The 23577-nt window shown below is 31.8% G+C and overlaps 1 protein-coding gene and 2 pseudogenes across 1 annotated transcript; 1 reads left to right on the top strand and 2 right to left on the bottom strand.

The window, feature by feature from the left end:
* The first annotated feature begins 8083 nt into the window (after positions 1–8083).
* Positions 8084–9509, top strand: LOC149176688 (protein NODULATION SIGNALING PATHWAY 1-like; annotated as a pseudogene).
* Positions 9510–12207: 2698 nt separating this feature from the next.
* Positions 12208–16746, bottom strand: LOC149176687 (putative TPR repeat-containing protein At2g32450; annotated as a pseudogene).
* On the bottom strand, positions 16399–22628 carry LOC149176686 (uncharacterized). The gene is made up of 2 exons (XM_089419951.1): positions 19525–22628; positions 16399–17269 (listed from the first exon to the last, which is right to left on the bottom strand). The coding sequence occupies exons 1-2, from the start codon at positions 22148–22150 to the stop codon at positions 16917–16919; spliced, it is 2979 nt and encodes a 992-aa protein (XP_089276077.1). The 5' UTR covers positions 22151–22628; the 3' UTR covers positions 16399–16916.
* Between the last annotated feature and the right edge of the window lie 949 nt (positions 22629–23577).

Below are 23577 nucleotides of genomic sequence, written 5' to 3'. Positions count from 1 at the left end.
ACATAAATAGCATATCTCCTATTAAAAATGATAACCATTTTGGATTGGAAAATAACACATTTCAATGACATTCAATCCAACCTAATAATATTCTCAAGGTTGTTAACATATTCAAGATAGACTCAATTTGAGATTTTGTCTTAAATGTGTACAAATCGCTTAATCAAATGCAAATAGCATTGTTTTATTATGATACGCACATTCGTTGAAAAATAGAACCATATTCATATGTAGTGGGATACGTCTATATCTTCATCAATAGAGATATATATTAAAAGCAATAATTTTAATCTTGAAACAATATTTCTATAATTTTATATATGAAAAATATATACATTAAAATGAAGTATTTTAACCTCGAAATAAAAGATAAATAATTATGAAGTTAATATCTGTAGTATCTATTACATACTACACGCTTGAATCAATTTCTATATTGAATGAATCTTTATATTTTTGGTCTGTTCAGATCCATTTTGCATTTTTTCTTCTTTATTCGCATGTTGGTCCACTCATCATTCTATTAATTAGCTAATTCTAAAGGGAATGGATATGAGTGTCTGAAATTTTAAGTGTAGGTATATATTTTTTACATTTCATAAAATACATATCTAATTATTTGGTTTATTTTGGTATGGAACAAAATTCATTTATTTATTTTTTCCAAATTGTAAATATCTATAATGTAATAGAAAATTTAATGTTAATAATTTAATGAATGTAAATTTGGAATGAAGAATGCATTTGAGAATAATATAAGTAAATAAGTATAATTTTCATTTGTCTGTCTTTTATTTTGGTTTTAGTGACCTATATTCTAGTCTCTTTTCACCATATTCATTATCCTACTTGACTGTAGCTTTTACATGGAATTTCTTTAGGAATTTGCACATAAAAAAGGGAGAATTTGTCACAATGTACTCTTCATATATGCACTCTTAATTTCTATTTCCTTAATAAAAATCAAGATTTTTTAATGTTTTTATTGAGAAAAAATTTCATTTACAACTCATTCAATCAACTAATTCAACATCTTCAACCAAATTTAGTAAACGGTGGAATTAAACATCCACAAAATTAATCAAATTTTCTTTTAAAAAAAAAACAATTTATGCTATTTCATCACACTTGTTCCCCATACTCATAACATATATCATTTTAGAGGTGATCCACAAAGTTTTAAGCTAGATACAAAATTAAATTTTAATTGCATTTATAAAATTGATGTTACCCATATAACTATAATAGAGAAATTTATCTAAATAAACTTATATAATTAACAATATCGTCCAATGGTTCAATACAATTATAATTTGAATATATTACAAACACACATTGTTATTGTAGAAATGTGATGAATATATCCATCATTAAAATAGTTATAATTTACTAATATCAAAAGGGAGAAATAATACATTAATGCTGGTAGCTACAAATATACAACATTTACATTAACTTGCTTGTGAAATGACCATCAACTATAAATCATTTACTGAAATAAGAGTCATATATCACTAGTGTTAGAATTTACAAATTAATTTATTCACAATTTCTAAAGCATCCTCAAACAATATCTTTAAACAATATACATAGGCCATTACAATGAATTATTTGGTTATTTGAAATCATTTTTTTTTTACTCATAATATGTATCCAAATATCTTCTAGATACACTTATATCTTTCATAATGGAAATAATATTATTCCCAATTGAATCTGACACATTCCTATAGGCATTCATTAAATAAGGTAAATGTGCCACTAAAAGTTCTTACTGACATGGGAGATCATAAAATTTATATTTGATGTTCACGTCTATTGGCATGTAATTTCAAGTAATTTTGATGTTATATAAATACTTGGGAGTTTCAACATCACCATTAATCATTTTCTCCCCACTATTTTCCTTGCATTATGAAATACTTCTTCCCTAACCTCTTGGAATCATGCTATGAAGAGGGAGATTTCCTATACATAACCATTAAAAATTATCTTTTATTCGACAAAAAAAACTTATTATTGTTATAAAAGCCTCATATTTCAAAATATATATTTATGACCGTGAACAAATTTTATGAACCCAATGTCAACAAGCAAATAATCCTTTGATTATTAGTTTTGAACTAAAATAGTAAGATAATTAATACATCAAAAGTATAATGGCATGAATTATTGATGTCGAAGAATCTTTTATTAATTTATTAAAATAATTTGAATTATTGTATAAATTCTAAATTTTTTATATGTGAGAGCATCTTTAGGGGCTTGAAAATTCATGGATGTTCCAACAATATACACAATACATCACAAATGGAATTTTAAGAGAAATCCATGTAATATCATACATTTGAATCAATTTAATAGTAACAACATATTCTATATCAAATTTTGAAATATACATCCATTTCATTGAGTGATGCTTTCCATGAACAATCTGAGGAATATTGTAATTGATTAATAGAATGGAACAATCAAATAAATTTTAGATTGGAAAGAGAATGGATTAACTCAATACTTCACTAGGCCAAGACTTACACTATGAAACTCACTTATATGTTTTTGTGTATCTATTATTTTTGTACATGATTGCATTGGAAGTACAAAAATTTAAATGACTGAAGTGGCTCACTTATATTCTTTGCATATCAATTCACATATTCAACTAATGCTTTTCCATGAACCATTTAAGTATATTATTAGAACATTGCATGTATTTTGTAATGTATGTTTTTACTAAAAAGTAAACTAGTAGTTAGGTTGTTGAGCATAACATAATGCATAAATTTGTTATAAATCTAAAATAGTGTATATTTTATATCTAACATAATGTTAGCACCTCATAAATTTCCCTAGGCCGAGGAGAGAAATTCTAGAGGTAACCACAAACCACTTAGAAGTTGGAATATATCTCTTCTAACTTTAGAGAGGGATCTCTCTCTTAGGTTGCTCAACTAATATGGTATTAGGCTAGGCATAGTGGCCAATAAGGTATGATTTTCAAAGGTTTTTTGGTAAGAAGAAAGAAAAATCCATTGAACTTGGATTCATGTCAAATTGATTATTTGTTTATTGATAAAATGAGGAGAGAAAGGGTTTTTTCACAGGGTAATGTAGGAAGTCTTGGTAATGGAATTAATTCATTGTAGGAGGGTATGTGATAAAAATATGGAAACAACATGAAGAGTATCAAAATACAGATAAATTCTAATTGTTGTTTGAAGAAGAAAACATAGATTGCCTGGGAAACTAAATCAAAGCAAATTTTAAATGAATTCTAAATAGATTTTCTTGTTCTTCCAAACATGAAGACATATATTTAAGGCATGCAAATAACATAAGTTAAAATTACAACAAGAAGGAATAACAACACCATCAATATTTGACACAAGAATCCCTACAAGTTGCCTTCAATCTTTCATTCACTCACAAGTATTTAGAACATTTACAACATACACAAGTCTCCTCCTCTCCAATCTGACCAGCTCCTTTTTCATTACAGACACATCATAAAATAGACGAAAATGAGTTAGTTTCCACCTCCAGGGGTTTAATCCTCATTAGGAATGTTGTTTCTAACTTTTGCAATGAAAATAGAACGAACTGCTAAAGACTAGGGACTACTTAACCAAATATTTTCTAAGTGTTTTTCATTAATTCCTCAGCCCCAAATCAAGCCTATGAGTTATTATATGCTTTATTTCAATTAATAAGACCATAAAACAAGTTACATAATATTTTTCCTTGGGTAATGTGGTAAAAAAGATGACTGTCGGGAAACGCAATGCCTCCCCTACAGTAAAAATGCAGCATCAAAACAGAGTGACTGTATTTTTCACATATCTCCTAAATTGTAAGTCATATTGAGTTGAATTTTTGACATAAAGTTAATATAATCATAAAACTTCTCCATAAAAGATTGAGCCAAATCTGACTCATGGATATCGATACTATCCAAAACTAGCTCTAGATGATGGTAGCCCATTTCTTGAATGCCGTTAATAATTTTAACCTAAAATTAAGTGTGATTATTCACCTAACCCCCATTCCTCTACTGTAAAAATTTCATGGATAATGGGTACAGGGTTTAGGATATATGGTGAAAATATGGTGACTATGTGAAATCACAACACTCGAAGATTATACTATCTCTGACCATCCTATGGCTTATGAATGTACTGGGATGGTGTGAAATGGTCCATATAATGCTTTAAACCTGTGATAAAACATCTAGATCAACCAAAATACTTCAAACCATAAAACTTCTTCTTGCATCCAAAAGTGCAACTCAGTTGCACAACGCACCTTCATCCACGTGACTTGACCAAATACTGACCTTCTGATTGAGACAAATGGCTTGGAGCGGATATTAACATTCAAAATAGCCACTTAATGTATTAATTTATGGACCAAATACTAAAAACCATGATTTCACCATCAAAATTTAGTGCCTTGGTAGAAATGCAACAGAGAAGCACAACGAATCCATGGTTGATGTAGCTCTGGTCACTCCTTGAGTTGCTTGATGTCTATTACACATGTGAAATTTCCTTTAAATAATAAAATTCCACTTTAGAAACCTTATTTGAATATGTAAATCTTTCATCTCTCAAACCTCCACCTACAACCAAAAGCGCAGTGCCTCCCCTACCTCCTTTGTGCAACAACCTCAAACAACCATACACTGAGCTTTCCGATGGAAAATGACAAGGAAAGAGATCTTGTATGAAGACAATGTTGGAATTAACATTCAAAAGTGACTAAGAATGAACTTGATGGCAATAATCACGATTTGAACTTAAATGACCAAAGCGCAACAATTTTCCTCTTAATTGTTGTATTGTTGCTGATGTCATGACCAATCATGATTTGACATGTAAACTGACTCAAGACATCTATAATTTTGTGCCCGTGATGACAAAGCATGGCAACACAATATTTCTCATGTTTACTTGATGTAACTTGACCCTACACCTACTTAAGTTGACCCCTTGGGATATAAAATAACATCTTTGTGACTCTTGACATATGTTGGCATATTTACAATGAATAATAAAAAAAATATTCCCACCTCAGACCTAAAGCTTGATCTTCCACAAGATCATAGCCACACCTTTATACTTTTGACAAAATTTGAAAGACAAAATTTATTTCTGACTACTATGACTATAGGATACTAACATGAGGCAAGTATAAGAACAAAAGCTCAAATGGTTATTATAGTAAGTTGTTTGAACTTCCATTTGCATATTGAATTGCATTTCTCATTATGCTAATGGACACTTATTTAAACTACAATATAGTCACACACATAGATAGTCACCATGAGAAGTTTTTTAGAGATTTATGGATTCATTTTGATGAAAATATCAAAACCCTCTATTTATGATGTGGTTTTATCTACATCTACAATATCACCATTATATATTCCCCCTTTTTCTCTCACCATTATATATTCCCCCATTTTCTCTCTCTGTGTCCACCTTACTTGACTCAAAATATTTCTCTTAGGCTGATATATTCATGTTACTATCAAGATGAAAATTGGTATTGTCAATGTTTACAACAAGAACTAGTGTATGATTATTTGAAATTTCTCACTGCTTTCTATGAAGATTCTTCAACGTCTCTAGCATGTGATCTCATGACTTTAATATTTTGACTTCATGTATAATATTTGATAGTTATACTAGCAAACTTATATTATTTTTGGATAGCAATGCGACTTTTAAGTAACGTTGACTATAGTAGTTGTTTAATCCCCTAATTTAATCTTCTTTAAAGCTTCCAAAATAATTCCTATGATATTAATAATAATTAGAAAATGTTCTTTTAGACATTATCTTTTTCTTAAAATAAAATATTTATTTAACTTCCACTAATATTCTTTTATAGGGAATCATTCCTTTCGCTTTATGAACAACACCAGAAAACTCCCCAAAAAAATGCCAATATCTCACTTTATTACTATAATTAAAAGAGAAAAATAGATATCAAAGTGAAGTATTATGCACATATCCAAAAACATATCCCCATAAATCTATCACATATACACATATTTAAAAAATTATTATAAACTTAACTATTAAAAACATAAACATGTTTTTAATAAATTGTAAAGTTCTCAAATGCATCATCTAATATACTAGCTTTATCGCATACATCCTAAAATATCTAATTTAACAAATTATGCATTTAATATACCAATTGATATTTTTAAACTAATACTATATTACATATAATTACATTGTTCACCCATAAAAAAAACTTGAAACCATAACCTCAGAAAAATATACGTGTAGATTATATCTAGATTATCTTTATTAATATACTGTGCTAAACATTTTCTAATTAAATAAAATAAACTATGTTCCATCACACATTTTACCTTCGGCGTTATTTGTTTTCTATCATTTCAATAACCTACTTCTATGTTAAAAAATATAAAAAAAAAGGATATTTTAACTTCATTAAATATGAAAAATAAAATTTATTTAATAAATAAATATTTTCGATAATTTTTGTTTTAGCTTTTTCTAAAATAACAACGCTTTGAAAACAAAGCATAATGGTAGATTGTTCGCAAAAGCAATAATATAAATAGCTTTACCATTATCTTGAAACCAAATATTTAAAAAAAAAAAAAACTTTTTACATTTCTAATCATTAATAACACACATAATTAGTTTTGTATATAATATTTTCATGTTATTTTTAATATTGTTTATATTTATAAATATCATATATTAAATATCTTAAAAAAATATTATTTTAACTAGTTTTAGAAATACATAAAGTAACACTAATAATGTAAAAATGATGAATCAATTGATATCTTTTTATATTTATCAATATCATATATTTAATAGATAAAAATTGTATTGTTTTAACCACCCTTAAAAGTAACCAAAACAACACTATTAATTCCGAAACCTCCTTATGCGATAGTGTAACAATGTTACCGATCTAACAAGTCAACATGATTATATAAACTAGTTATAGCTAGCCATTGCTTCAAAAAGTGTAAAGATAAGCCCATAAGATTGTTAAATTAGAAAAATATAGGAAAACTTATAATTTGATTTCATAGTCATATAAATGATATTGATTTATTAAATTATTTTAATATATATATTTTTTTTTAATATTTAGTGTATATTATACTATATATGTTTTAATTTTGTAACATTTTGGAAGTTCGAATTTAGAGATCTGGTAAAAATACCATGTTTTATATTGTAAATCAACATTGGTAAGCTTTGGCCGATTTTTTTTATTAAAAGGAAAGAACTTTTAACTAGCATTGGTTGAAGCTCTAACTGAATTTCTTGATTAAAAGGAAATAACTTTTAATAGAAATCCTCTCTAAACTTAACAATGTGGTAGTAACAACTACGAGTAGAAAGTGTGAGAGATGTTATGATTCTTGAATCATGACTTTTCAAGTTTGAAGTTTTCAAACATTTCGTTTGGAATATTCAAGATATAAAGCAGAGCTATAATAAACTTTATTTGCAATGTCCAACGTTGTGTTGATTATATTGTTTTCGTTGAAATAATAAATGTGGTTACATGTATAAACTTTTGTTTTTAAGAAGGTATTGTTGTTATTAGCAAAATAAACATGCTTGCATTTTTTATATTCTTAGGTTTTTATTGTAGAATATCGTTTCCATTATCTATGTGTATTACGTAGGTGAATTTTTTTGAGTCATCCATGAATTTCTAATTTAGAAGTGATAATCTTTGTAATGTGGGGGTTCTCTACTTACATATTTCCTTAGAGAGAAGGATCATTTTTGCCTAATGAAGAAGTTTGTTCAAGATTTAGAGAAGCGTTATTCAAAATATGTTCAATACTATAAGGATGTTTCTATTCATCATTCAAAGCAGCTATTTGAAATATATAAAATTCAAGAAGATCCAAATTTTCCATAGAGATGAAAATTGGCCAACTCTAAAACAATCAAAGATTTGGAGCAATTTCATTCCATTGTTAATGAAGATTTTTGTTAAATTAAACATATAGATTTGAGACTTTCAAAGTTTTGAAGAAAAATTTGCATCATGGAGAAATTTTAGATAAATGAGTAGAAGTTTCTACTTAGAAACGATTGATTACAGATTGCCTTTGTCCATAAATGAGAAAGGAAATCCTGGCAACCACTGCTTGGCCCCAGAAATTAGGTTAATTTCTCTACATCAAGTAGAATCAAATAATCAATTAGATTGGGAGGCCACAGGAAACAACAACAACAACAATAATAACAACAATATTAGCAAGAGCAATAACCAGGGAAAATCAGGTGGACACCATAGTATTCCATCTAATCCTTGCAAGGGATTGAGATGGGATGAACAACTACTAAATTGTTGTATAGTAGCTATAGCCAACAATTACATTGTTCACATTCAACATCTCATATGGGTCCTCCATGGTCTTGCATCAATCTCAGGTGATGCGATCAATGGGCTTGCAACACATGTGCTAAGATATTTCACTGCCAAGATCATGCATACTGGTGCATCTCTTCCTTTCTCAAAATTTCTCTCTTTAGATCCAAAGTTGTTTCACAAGGCACTCATCAAGTTTGGTAAGCTAATTCCATGGTATCATTATAGCTAATAAGTATCTGCTTGAAGCCTTTGAAGACCAGACCAATAAATCTCTCCATATAATAGATGTTGGTGTTTCTCATGGAATACAATGGCCCACATTCATGGAGGCATTGGCTATAAGACTAGTGAAGCCTCCTAGTCTCCTAAGGCTAAGTATCATAACAAACACTCTTGGGGCACCCTTTTTAGTAGGCCCTCCTTCATTGACTTCCCTAACCATTTGAACATATATGAAAAGAGTTTTAAACTTGATATGGAAGTCAACGTCATTACAAAACCCCTAGATTCCCTCACCAGGGAAAGCCCTAGGTGTCAAAGAAGAGGAGGAATTAGCTATATGTGCACAATTTCGTCTTCATCAACTCTTAGGGGACAACTTGGAAAAGAATGAAGGAAAAGACAATCGGTTAATATTAGTTCCACCTCGTGATAAGTTCATCAAATTCATAAAGGACCTAAATCCCCTATTATTGAGTGATAATGGTATAGACCATGCATCTCCTAATTTCATAGAAAGATTTAAGAACACTATAGATCATATATGTAGATTCTTGGATTCAACCAATGTATGTTTCAAGGGGACAGAGTGCAAGGATATGTGTATGGTTGAAGTTGAGGCTTCCATGGGCTTACTTATTAATGTAGCATATGCTGGTGCATCTTGTCTGGAGAGAAATGAGAGTCATTTGAACTAGGTTAGTAGAGTTAAGGAAGGGGGATTTGTGTGTGAAATACCTAGTGACAAAATAATTGACTATGCAAGAGCCATGCTTCATAAACATTATTCAAATTGGGATATGTGTTTGGAGGATGGGTGTATTTCTCTATGTTGGAAGATTCATCCTATCACCTTTTGTTCACTATGGAAGCCATATTTGAATGAGCCTACATGAGCAGACTCATTGTTTTACTCATATTCTACAAATGTTATGCATTTTCTTCATTGTGAACTTTTATATTATTGTTACATATGTATCATACATAGAAATGTACATTATACTTGGTCCCTTGAATTTGCACTTAGGCTCAAATTCAATTCTTATATTTAACTAATAACAAAAAGGTTACAAATAATAAAGAAAACATGAACATTACGTCCATTTATCATTTGATGCTCAATTAAAATCATTGTGTTGTAGTTTCAGATAAGAGTGTTAACATCACTGCCAATCATTTAAACTTTACTCTATATATACAAGCCGTAGTCTACCTATTATATGTTTCAGAGCTTTTATGGGGATATTTTCTAGTAGAATTTACATAGAGTCCATCAAAGATGTATTCCAAATATATGTGTGCGAATTGGTCCCATTCGAATAAGATAATTTAGTTTTCATCAACGTTCTTGAAGAGAAAATTACATCTTTTTATCCCAGTATAGTGCAAAAATAGGGGGACTCTTCTTTCCCACTACTAGTATGTTGGTGTAGGCTTGTTTGATGTTGATTTTGTGGTGAATCTCGAGGAGGGGTTTGAAAAACATCAAAACCATTTGAATCTACCATTTCCTGCAATGAAAATGCTTTTACGAGAGACAAAATACTTGCCAGGAACAACAACCATACTATTATCTGCAACATCTTGATAACCCCATCTGAAATTAGAATAACGAACAATACTAGTCATATTCCAACTTACAATCAAGTCTATTAACCCTGGAATAGTTTAAAAGATATACGATAGGAATCCCAAATAGTGAACTCATAGGAAATGTATTGTAGGATGCCTACAACTGTGATCAGTTCAACAACTGTTTTTTCCTTGCAACAATTTATGAAAAATAATTTTTCACATAAACACTTGAAAAACTTACTAACCTTTAAGATCAATCCATAGGAAATAGGAGCTTTGTTCTCATGCATATTTCTCTCTAGACGTCATGTTAGAACTAAAAATAGAACAAAATTTCTCACTTAGGTGTTTGGGATCATGTGTAAGTAGTAGATATTGAGTCCTAAATTAGTATGGTCCTTGGTCATTAGATCTAAAATTTAGAGTAATTTATCATGAATTATTTCTGGAAATAGAAGCACAAGATTAATATATAATTCCATGGTATGTTGGGATTACTATAAAACACAAAATGAGAATGATCGAGGTCATCAGGGCACACATGAGACTAATTATTAATGCATAGACCATGATGATAAAAAATTAGAAAACAATGAACTACTAGACCAAGCTTCCTAATAGATTTCCCAAACCACTATGAGAATGATGCTTATGGCGCAGAACTCCTAAGTCATGGTAAAAACTTAGGTGCCTCATAAGATTTGCAGCATTTTAAAAAAAATACGACATTTTAAATAACATAAAACAAATACTGATTTCTGTTCCTGCTGATCATTCAAAGGAGGTTCTTTGTCTTCAATATCAATGCAAGGTCTTCTTAAAGATACCCTGAATCATGCATACATTTTCATGTTGATGCCTTCTAATAATTTAATTAAAAAGTATCTCTCAGAAATACTGTAAATAGTTTCAATGACCACCCTTTGCTCTAGTTACCTATTCACATTTAAGGCTTCCTAATTCGTAGACAATTTGACCTTAATGAGCTATAGAATTCATTAGGAAGGTCAACTGTAATGTTTTGAAATGGTTAAAAAATACAACTAGAAAGAAGAACAACCAAGACATCACCTTATTTAATGTTTAGTTATGAGCACAAACTTCCTCCAGAATCTTTGGTGCACCAAAAGAAGCCTCAATTTGACCAATTTGGTTCAAATTTGAAGTAAACATTGTTTTCCCCTCGTATCTACACTTTGTAGCTAGTTTTGATTCTTTGTTATTGGCAACAATCAATTAACATACCGAACATTAATAATTTTCTAAGTTCAGTTATTCAAGAAGATTCAATCAATCTCAAAATGAACTCACAATACTAACAAACTTGCATTACAAATTTTGAAACTTTTGACTCGCATTTTCTAAACCACAAACCATATTAATATTCTTAAAGAGTGTTTCATTTGTAAATCCTTTACATGCTTAAATCCTTCAGTATACTTGAATAAATTATATTCAATGTATATCGAATATTTATGTGCATTCAGCAACATAGTTTTAATTAAAGTCTAAAAAATAGGTATATGTAATAGTTTCAATTGAAGTCAATATATATATGTGTGTGTGTGTGTGTGTGTGTGTGTGTGTGTGTGTGTGTGGAAGAAATTGATCTAATTTGAATCGTCAAATAGTTTCAACAGTGGAAAATATCTATTCTCTTGGGATAGAACCATGGAAGGAAATGATAACTGCAATAGGAATAATGGAACTCAGATAGTTGCAATAGTGGAACGATAGCTACAACAATGGAACAATGAAACTTATATGGCTGCAATAGTGGAACGATAGCTACAACAGTGGAAAAATGGTTAATTAGATAGTTTCCACACACTAAGCGGGAAGGAAATAGAGAAGTGGAAACTATCATTCACCCTATAGAACCATGGAATTTCGTAATTTTTTCAAAATAAAAAATAGGAAAGTTATGCTTATATATATTACATCTCTTGATTGAAAGATAGATAATTTATGCATCATACAAGAAAGAAGTTAGAACAAAATTTTCCTTGAAACATAAGCTCAAAGCCTTGCGAGCTTAGATGCAATCTCAGGGGAATGGATAGGATGACATATCTGTCATGTTTAGAAACCATAGACTTAATACTTTGAAAAAACAAATGAAATGGAAAAATATGAAGGAAAAAAATTCACAAGTTAAAGGACCATAACACACCCTATGACTTACCTCAATCTTTATTCAATAAGATTCAGTCAATGTCAAAATGAACTCACAATACTAACAAAATTAGAAACCAGAGTTTGAAGCTTGTGCAAGTCATTTTTCGTGTAGTATGGTCCATCAAAAGTATGCAACATGGGTACTCCTTGGACGGGGAATCAAATTTTGCATCCAACGAGTGTTGCGCTTTAAATTTGAGTAAACTGTTAGGAAGATACGTTGAAAATACAAGTTGGAAAAATAGTTTTTCCTTTCTTCCCTCTAAAATTTGATGATGTAATCTAATATTATTTTATTATTTCCACTATTATTTTATAATTTCCTTAGGAGGCCGATTTTAGACCTCAAACTTCCCTTAATGAGTTGCAACAATGGAACAATGGTTAATTAGATCAGTTTCCGCATACTAAATAGGATGGAAACAAAGGAGTGAAAATTATCGTTCACCATATAGAACCATGGAATTTCATAAATGTTTCAAAATGAAAAACAAGAAATTTATGCTTACATAAATTACCACAACTTATTGAAAGATAAATAATTTATGCATCATATAGGAAAGAGGTTAGAACAAAATTATCCTTGAAACAGAATCAGGCCTTGGGAGCTTAGTTGCAGTCTCAGTGGAATGGATAGGATGACATATCTATCATGTTTAGAAATCATAAAATTAATAATTGGAGAAAACAAATGGAATGGAAAAATATGAAGGAGAAAACTTCACAATTTAAAGGACCATGACGCACCCTATCACTTACCTCAAGCTTTACTAGGGTGTGCATGATGTCAAACATTTCTAAAAGCTTGGGAAATGAGATACTTGGAAGCTTCATCCTCTTTGTGAACTTCCATCATGTCATTGACTCCTTCTGATGGAAGATAGACTACCCTTAACATTATAATTAGGAATTTTCATTTAGCTTCCCAATCTATGCACACTTTCTTTAACACCAAACTAAAGCATCAAAAGCGTAATGTTTTCTTTTCTCTGGGGAACTTGCACAAATGGGGGCAATAATGGCATAAAAAAAACCCAAATCCACTCTGCCTGATCTTGTCCCATCCAATACACTTAACACTCTTTCATTCACTGCCTTGACATCTCCTTGGAATGTTTATGGCTTGAGAAAATGGAGCAATCTCTGTAAATTTGTTCAAGAGCTGCTTTGAGGATGGTTTTCTCAGATACATGACAAATTGAGAAATGCACACTTTTGTTTTAGTTAATTCCTTTTTCAGAAGATTTATATCACAAATATTCAATCTAGTTAGCCTTTGGAAGCTTTTGATATCTAGAGCGCGGGACAAGTATTGTCTAGGTGCGGTTTTTCCACTTGCTCTTGTAAACCTTCCTAGTTCAACAACCAATATTCCTTCTTCAAAGCTCGCATTACCAGTTCCCATCTGTACCTAAGCTTCAGAACCTCCATGTTTGTATGCTCTTCTAATCATTGAAGAAAGCCCTTTAGGCCTCTTCTCAAGATGCTTTAAATGCATAATATCATCATATAATTCCACCCTATTTGTCATTTTGAAAGCCTCTTTCAAAGCTTTCTTAGCTTCTATAGTTTCTCCAACACCCAACTATGCCACCACGTTTTTGAGTTGAGCACGCTAGTGATTAGGCTAGATAAAAGACACCTTTTTGTACATTTCTACAACTGTTTGTTACATACCAACATCTCTAAACAACCATCCAATAGTATACAAAGCATCCATATGATTTGGCTTCAGGTCTATGGTTTTTTGAAACTCTTATATGAATCTCTCTTCCTCGCCCATGGCATGCATCACCAACCCAATATCACAATGTGCATCAGCATAATCAACCTTAAAAAATATATCCTCGTCTAGAGCCTTTTCTGCAGCTCTATACCCACCTAGCCCAAAATGTGCACTACCAAGAAGCTACAGTTCCCTGTCATGGGTTGAGTAAATAATTGTTGACTCTCTATAACTAGACTATTCATCTCACATCATATTTTATAATCCACCTTTTTATTTTCCATATTAAATGCACAATGACATTCTTCCTAAGAAAAACAACAGATATGCCCACACCAGAGAACCAACATTACCCTATTTCCTATTGCCTATAAAAGAAAAATAAATGCCCAAGTATAGGGTAAGAACATACCAAAAGTGATTTCTTATAAAAAAAGAACATTTCTCAGTGAGGTACGAAGTGAAGATATGAGTCATGTCCTTTGTTTATGTTGTCTTTGCCCTGCGCTTCGACAACAAAACAAAGATCCCATCCGAGTTGGATGAAGGGTGGTGAGGAAATCTTTAGGGGCAGAGGCTCGTCGGAGGCCGTTGAGGGTTTGATCCCAAATGATTTGAATGAAAGGGCTCATTGTGGGTTTGATCCCTGGCGGGGCAAAGACAAGGGGTGTAATAGAGGCGAGAGGGGCGTAGGTGCAAGACATTGAACTATAAGCATGATTCCACATGTAATTTTTTTATTTGATGGAGGAGGACAAAAGTAGAGCCTTGTAATTGGCTAGATTTGCTCAATCCAACCTCGTAAGGGAATGTGGCATAATTATAATATCTTTTACTCTATATCAAAATAAAAATAAATTATAACTAGTTATAAAATTTATATTATATTTTCTAAATTGTTTTTCCATATTTTTTTATATTATTTGGTTAGAAAATTTTTATTAGATTTCATTAAATTAGATTTGAATGTTTTATTTCACATTTTTAATTAGAGAAATATTTTTAATTATTAATAACTAGTGGGTTTAATTTTTTGACATGTTAATTTATGTGACAAAAATTGAATAAGTTTAAATTAGTGATGAGTAATTCCTTCTTAATATATATGGAAAAATTTAAACAAGTTGAAATTGGTGATAAATAATTCTTATAAGTACAATAAGGTAGGAAATTTTGAATGTTTTGGTATTAAAATAAATAGTGGCCACCATTGTGGTTTGATTTTAGGTCCCCAAAACCGTACTAAAAAATAACCAATCTACCCAGAATCATGAAAAAGAGATTATGTTTTTATTCTTTAAATTAGTTAATATAATCTGTGTTTATGCTTATTCGATAGAGACAATGACAATTTAACCAAGGTCATCCTATAACTGAACTTGAAGTTGTAACCTCAGTGGTGAACATTCCATAAAAATCATTCTACCATGGATTGAGGTTCATATATATATATATATATTTATTGCAGTCATTTCTATTTGAAGAAATAATTTTTCTTCCATTTCCGATTTCGAAAATTGTAAATATTATTTCGACAGAATCCCTGTCCCTGTATTGTGTCTCCGGCACGTGTCTATGTCCCATCGTGATGTCCTTGGAACTACAAGAAGATGCACTTGAAGCTGAATAAGTTTATATTGTTAAGTTTACATTGTTGTGTGATGAGGAGGTCACTTCAAGCACATTATGTAAGTATTATTCTCTAATAATGTTCATGAATTTTGTACCTGCGAACAATGAAAATGTTCAGATTCTAATATTTTTGAACAAATTTGATAAATTCAAGTATTCCTTTCCATTAGTTTAATTCTGTCCCCTCCACAACAATGCACTGTAGATATGACCAATAAACACTGAATGGTATCTCAGCGGTTTCTCACGAGATTATATTTTAAAGATCATTCATGGAAGAAAAAACAATAATTAATTTTATAAGTAGATAGTCCATAGGCTCATTTGTTGCAGTAAAGAACAGAAAACATGTGCATAAGTGAGCTGTTCTAAGAGCCTGGGTGCAGAAGAGGTAGTTGGTTTTTTATTTATATACACACGAAACAGGAAATATTATATTAGCAAAGATTATTGTGTTTCTGGACTCTCCGCTATGTAAAATCTATCTTTTAAAGTATCTGCTGTGATGATGTCTCTGTCAGGACAAGTTTTAAGACTCGGGCTTCTAATAGGGTGAAATTAATTTCCAAACAAAGACTGATAATGGCCTGAATTTTCAATTTCTAAGTGTTTGACTTGATAAAATTAATCTAGAGCTTCCCATGTACAACAGACATAATATAATTCCCCTTCCATATGAAAACAAATATTATATTGCTGAAGCGCTACATGTTTACAAGCTTCGATGCACATGGCTAATTTCAGAACCTGACTTTTAAAATACTTACCCACATGCAAGTCTTAGATTCCTTATTTATAACTGCTGCATCCTACCTCTCACTGACTTCTACAAAGACACTCCTCCATATAAGCTGAAGCACTCAAAAGCTAAGCCAATAATCAATCCATATTTTACAGCATGAAATATGGAGAATCGGATGTATACACAGGCACACATGGGCTCAGGAATTATTGAAATATTTTTTGATATCTCTGACATTTGCACTGATTCTTTTCTCCTCGGCTTTGCCTTTGCCCGACATGGTAACCACATCTCTCATGGAATGCCTCTCTGTGGGCAGTCTACTGGTGCACACCGACGCTTCTCCATACAAGCTGAAGCACCCAAAAGTAAAACCAATAATCACTGCATATTGTATAGCATGAAAGTTGGAGAATCTGGTGTATATCTAGGCACACATAGTATCAGGAATTAATCTCTAACATTTGTACTAATTTTTTTCCTCGGCTTTGCCTCGCTCAACATGGTAACCACGTCTCTCATGGAAGGCCTGTCGGTGGGCAGTCTGCTGGTGCACACCAACGCTATTCGCAGCACTAGCATCATCTCTTCTTTCACCGAGTTCGAAGAAGCTGCGACGTTATGATCCAAAGCTTCCTCTTTTTCATCCTTGACTCTAAACTTTGATCTCACCCACTCTACAATATTCATGGCCTCTCCAAATTCGGGCTCAACAGGCCTTTTACCTGTCAGAAGTTCCATAAGCACAACCCCAAAGCTGTATATATCACTCTTTTCATCTACCTTTAGAGTGTATGCATACTCTGCATTCAAAAAACCGATAATTTCAATATTAATAATTTTTTTGTTCAGAAGAAAAAAAAACGCTGTTATTTTATATATTTATAAAAAGAGAGTACAAGTACATAGTTCTTTGACCTTTCTTCTCATCCTGACTCTTAGAAAAAATAAGCATTCATCCTGGCTCTTACATGTAACATAGTGGTAAAAATCCAAAAAAACTATAGATTGCATTCATTATTAGTCTTTCATGACAACTGATTGTCCATCATATTGCCAATGAATGCTAAAAAGAAGAAAAAAAATAGAAATTAAGATAAAGATATATGCCAGTGTCAACCCTATTGTCATGTTTGTATGCATAGTGAATGACCCTAAGTATTTCTGTTACTCCTCTTTTGAAAAGCATGTGAGCAATATTAATACCTATGCAAGACAATTAGAGATGGGTAATTTATACATCAATACGTCCGAAATACAATCGGAGATCAGTGGTTCAACATTACAAATATAACGATATTAATAGTGGAGTGATAACTCGAACATCAGTACTTCTGAAATACAATTGGAAATCAGATATTAACTATATAATATAAAAATATTAATAACTAAAATAAATTTAAATTTATTTTAATTATAAATATAGTTTAATGAAAAATAAAAATACTTTCCATGAAAAATAACAATACTCTGAATATATTTAATTTTAGTTTCAAATTTAATTATATAAATTTATGTTTTGTTAAGTGAGAATATTTTTTTAACAGTGAGAATGTTATTCCTCAATTTTATAAACTATTTCAGTTAAATAATTTATAAAAACTATTTTTTATATAAATTAAATAGTTTGGAAAATAATTTATAATAGATATTAACCTACTTACCTCGTAATACATATTATTACAATAAATAAATAAAATTACAAAAATTAATTATATTATAAATTATTAAAATTAATTATAAAAAAAATAATATATAATCAAATATATATAAATTTTAAATTATATATATAATAAATAAAAATATTATAAAATAATATTAATAAATAAAAGTTTAATGTACTACATCAAAATCAAAATAAATTTTATAATAACCATTTAGATATTTTTCAAGGTAAAAAATACATAATTACCTTTTTATTTATTTATGATTATTATTAAAAATATTTCATATAAATTAAATCTTTACTATTCATTTAATAATTATTAATAATTGAATGATAATGATGAAGAAGTAAAAGATACATAGTTATTTTTTATTTATAATTATTATTAAAAGCATTGGGTGTGGTGGTGGTGGTTCTTCTTCTTGAGAATCTTATTTTTATATATACTTAAAAAGAAGGGAAATGAGCCTACCAAGATCAAGATTGGAAGTGTGAAAGATGTTAGGGAAATGAGAGCTCACTTGAGTAATGGAAACACAATCTAAAATAAAATGCGTTTCATCCTCCACCCTCTTGGTATGATGGTTACAAATTCTATGCTCCCAAGGAGTCTTGAGAGTAGACCACCATCGGGTTTGGCTTCAAAGCTCATGTGAATTAGTCATGTTCATATTTTTCTTAAAGTTGATCAAAACAAAAAGATAATTCTGGTTAGCAAGAATGATAATGGTCACCTCTTTGTAATATCTAAACTTCCTTTTATCCTCCAACCTTTATCATCACATAACTTATTCTTAAATTTGAAAGTAATATATATATATATAGATATATAATTAATTGAAATCGACACCAAAAATATATATATTATTTGTATATTCCAACTTAAAAAACTTACGGAAACAAACATCCACCCCCAGAAATATTACAGAAACAAGTACAACTAATCGATCATTACTGTTTTTCAAACATCCACAGAAAAAGTCTAATCTATCTTGTAATCAATGATTCCATTATCGATATCTATACTGTTTTTCAAACATCCACAGAAAAAGTCTAATCTATCTTGTAATCAATGATTCCATTATCGATATCTATACGAATGAAAATTTAGTAATATAAAAATATTAAATCTTAAAAAGAATAGAAATAAATATAAATAAACCTACACTTCGCAGATACTCAGACCGAAAGGAGATTTTATAAGAACATAACTCATTTCTAATCACCACAAAATACAATTATTTTACACATACATCCTATTAACTATTTGCTGATTAAAACACTGCAGCCCTTTACCGCAACTACAGCTATTGACATAAAAAAAATAGCTGATCTCTATGTGCGAGGATGAACGAGTTAATATCGAAAAGAGTATGCATATCTGAATCTAACCTGGAGCGATGTATCCGTATGAGCCAGCAACAGTGGACATTGCTTCATTGGACTCAACGAGCTTTGCAACTCCAAAGTCAGCAACCCTAGCATCAAGATTGGAGTCAAGCAGAATATTGCTTGATTTGACGTCCCTGTGTATGACCGAAGGGGAACAATCATGGTGGAGATAACACAAGCCCTGTGCAATTCCCACTGCAATATTATACCTCGTGACCCAGTCTGCCAATAAATTGTTAAGTGACTTCTTCCCATGCAAAGCATCTGCAAGGCTTCCATTTGGCATGTATTCATAGATAAGCATGGGATTAGAATAGTTGTAACAGTAGCCAAGCAGTCTCACTATATTTCTATGTCTCAGCCTTCCCAAGACATCTACCTCTGCTAGGAAGCCAGGCTTTTTTTTATCCATGTTGTAGAGCTTTTTCACTGCTACAATTTCACCACTGGGCATCTCGGCCTTGTAGACAGTACCAGTCCCACCCATTCCTATGATATTACTTTCTTCTATGCAGGCCAGTATGTCCATGCTTGTGAAACTTAGTCTCTGAAATGCAGTGAGCTGCCATGGCCAGTCTTCATTGAGGTAGTTGTCCTTGAGACTGACTTTCCTGCAGAAGAACCCGTTTTGGGACTTGATGCAAAGCAAACGCCCTCCTAATAGGAAAATTGCCATTGCCAATGAAACTGCACATATTACTCCAACCATCCATGCCAAAGGCCTGGGTCCCTTTTTATCTAAAGTACTGGGAGGTAGCAGGCTGTCTGTAATGAAGTGGCAGTTAGTCAAAATACCTCCACAGAGATTTGGGTTACCAACAAAAGCATCTGGGTTGGCAGACCTGAATATCCCTTGAATTGGAAGTGGACCAGAGAGATTGTTGTATGACACATTGAAAATCTCAAGGGCCGTGGCATTTCCAAATTCAGGAGATATAATGCCTGTCAGAGCGTTTTGAGATAGATCCAACATGGCTAAAGCAGACATAGCTGCAAGTTCAGAAGGAATGGCTCCACTCAGTTCATTTTGCTTCAAATCCAAGCTTACCAGTTTCTCACATATTCTAATGCTTCTGGGAATTGTCCCTGAAAGATGATTCTCAGACAGGTCCAAAACTGAGAGGCTCGAACAGCCTCCAAAATCTGTTGGAATTTTGCCAACTAAATTGTTGTTGGAGGCATAGAAATTCTCCAAACTGACCATTTTAGAAATATTCCCTGGAAGACTTCCTTCAAACTCATTATAGGAGAGATCCAGAAATGAAAGCTTTGAGGATAGGCTGAGATCAAATGGGATACTGCCATTTAGCATGTTTTTTGCCAATTCAAACCTGTTAAGATTTGGCAGCAATCCAAATCCTGCAGGGATCGCACCAGAGAGTTGATTTTTCTGCATTCTTACTCTCCGAAGAGATGGGCAATTAGCCAAGCTGTTGGGAATGGGTCCTGAGAAATGGTTATTAAAAAGAATGACTTTGGTAAGATTGCCTCCTCTACACAACTGAGGAGGTATTGGACCTGTGAAAGAATTAGAAGAGACATCTAACCATTGGAGAGCCGAATTTATGCCAAGTGCTTGAGGAAGTATACCTGAAAATGAATTATTCCATATCTCCAAAGTTACAAGGTTAGGAAGATCACATATACTGTCCGGGACACGACCACTCATGTGGTTGAACATAACACTGAAAAGTGTCAAACTCTTCAGCATACCTATTTCATCAGGAATGGTGCCTGAGAGAAAATTATCAGAAAGATCAAGAGACATGAGTGAACTCATATTACCAATATCCCGAGGAATAATTCCTGTAAGGCTGTTCCTATACAAAAACAATGTTCTAAGCATACTTAGCTTGGTCAGCTCTGCTGGAATACTTGCAGAAATATTAGAGCAAGCCAGATCTAAATACTCCAACCTACTAAGATTTCCCAGCTCTGAAGGGATTCGACCCTCCAACTTATTATACCCTAATAGCAACGTCTGCAACATGGAAAGCTTACCTAGCTCTGGAGGAATAAGCCCTGTGAGATTATTTCCCGAGAGACCTAAAAACTTGAGCTGGGACAAACCTCCATATGAGGACGGAATACTTCCATCAAAAAAACTTCCTCTGAAGTCTAGATGCTCAAGCTGGGACAATAAGCCTATGTCCTCAGGCAAAGGTCCTGTGAAGTTGTTGCTGTAAGCAGAAACGTTCATGAGACCCTTAGCTCTAGACAATCCGGTGGGGAAGTTACTAACAAAGAAATTTCGACTTATGTCTAAAACAACCAGTTCTGTCATATTGGCTATGGATCCTGGCAGTGGCCCAGAGAAACCATTGGAGGCCAATTTTAAGCTTTTGAGCTTTGAAAGCAAATATATATCATCAGAAATATTTCCAGTGAGATTCATTCCAGAGAGATCAAGGCCTGTCACTCGACCCATACCAACACCATCACAGGTCACTCCTGACCATGTACAATGAGACTCTAATCCATCTGATCTCCAGTCATGTAGGTAGCCCACGGAGTCAACTATACTCGATTTGAGTCTCAAGAGCACTGTTCCATCTTCAGTACCCCTGGCAGAAATGCACAAGAGTAATAATATAAGCAGAGGGTAGTAAGCTAAGGCAAACACCATACTTGAAACTGATTTCTTTTAACTCCTTCACAGGTCAGGGCCACTAGTATGGATCACAGTTCTTGAAAGGTTACAGCACATACAAGAATGGGCTGGGTTCAACCTGGGTTCACAGCTATGTTAAACTTGCACCGATCTATTAGCCCGAAGCCCAGCTTACTAGCACCAATTTATGGACCATAGAGAGCCAAAAAAGGATGTGAAGGACTGTTATTACTGACTTAATATCGACTGGAATGGTAAAACTGAGAACGGAAAATGTTTTGCTTGGTCGTTGAAGCAGGCTGCAGACATGGCGCATGGTTTAAATCGTATGAAAAAGCACACCAATTTCCTTTGGTTACAACAGAAGCACGAGATCCCATGCGTTTTGGATTGACCAACAGAATTTCTTCATGCTTTCAAATCATTCAATCACTAAAATCTCCATCATCAATCCCAAGTGCTCACCCGTCGGGATGAGGGCATCTGCTACCCTTGCAAGGTGAGCCCACTATTCGACAAGTTATTATCACAAACTTTCAAACTCCTCACAGAGTTTATTCCACGTAGATACTACATTGCGAATGTTTCTGGGTTCGCAGCATAATTACAATAATTTAATATAAGTTGACACTTTGGTCACGTATTAATTACTTTCTTGTGGTATGTAAAGAAAAAATGGATGTTTTAAACTATCACACTCACAACATTTAATATGTTTTAAATGATCTTAAGTGAAATTATTTTGAGTAAGTTGGGGTCTATATTCAACTATTTATATTTGAAATTTTAAATAAAAAAATGTTTTAAAATGTATCTATTTGCATAAAAAGTGAGCTACTTTTTTTCCTATTATAAAATGTTATTATATCAATCAAAATTTCCCCCTACCTTATCCTAACTATAAATTTTCCAAAGATTATAGAGTTCAGGGTTCTGTGATCCATATCAAGTTTATGAGAGATTTTTCGGCCAAAATTACATGGAATACCATTTGTCAACGCGTTTCGAACCAACTAGTGTGGTTCATCGTCAGGACAAGTTGAAGAAACAGATCCAACTTAGCATGATAAATAGTCTGAGCAGAGTCTCCAACGGCTAAATTGACTAACGGTTAATTTTGGCCTTAGGACCTAGGTCAAATTCTTATTGATTAATTTAATGTTATTATTATAATTATAATTATAATTATTTTTCTTATGGAAATAAGTTAAATTAGCTAAAATGGTTGATTTTAAAAAGGGAATTTATTTATTTAATTAAATTAAAATTAATATATATATATATATATTAGGTTATTAAGGTAGGATTAATAATTTTAATGGTTGGTTTGATAATTTATTTATTCAAATTATTAAATAATTATTATTGGTATTCTACACACACACACATATATATATATATATTAATCATAGGTTGAAAAATAATAATAATAATAATAATTA

This window comes from Pinus tabuliformis, chromosome 4_1, assembly GCF_031772625.1.
Source record: "Pinus tabuliformis cultivar Carrire ecotype Pingquan chromosome 4_1, CPIR1, whole genome shotgun sequence".
NCBI classification, from domain to species: domain Eukaryota; kingdom Viridiplantae; phylum Streptophyta; class Pinopsida; order Pinales; family Pinaceae; genus Pinus; species Pinus tabuliformis.
This window is presented reverse-complemented; position numbering and strand designations above follow the sequence as displayed.

What these genes read in the sequence shown, in the direction of transcription:
- LOC149176686 (XM_089419951.1), bottom strand. Translation starts at nt 22,150, where the DNA reads ATGGTGTTTGCCTTAGCTTACTACCCTCTGCTTATATTATTACTCTTG. An exon ending in ATACGGATACATCGCTCCAG is followed by an intron (nt 17,270 to 19,524) that starts GTTAGATTCAGA and finishes TTTTGAATGCAG; the next exon opens with AGTATGCATACACTCTAAAG.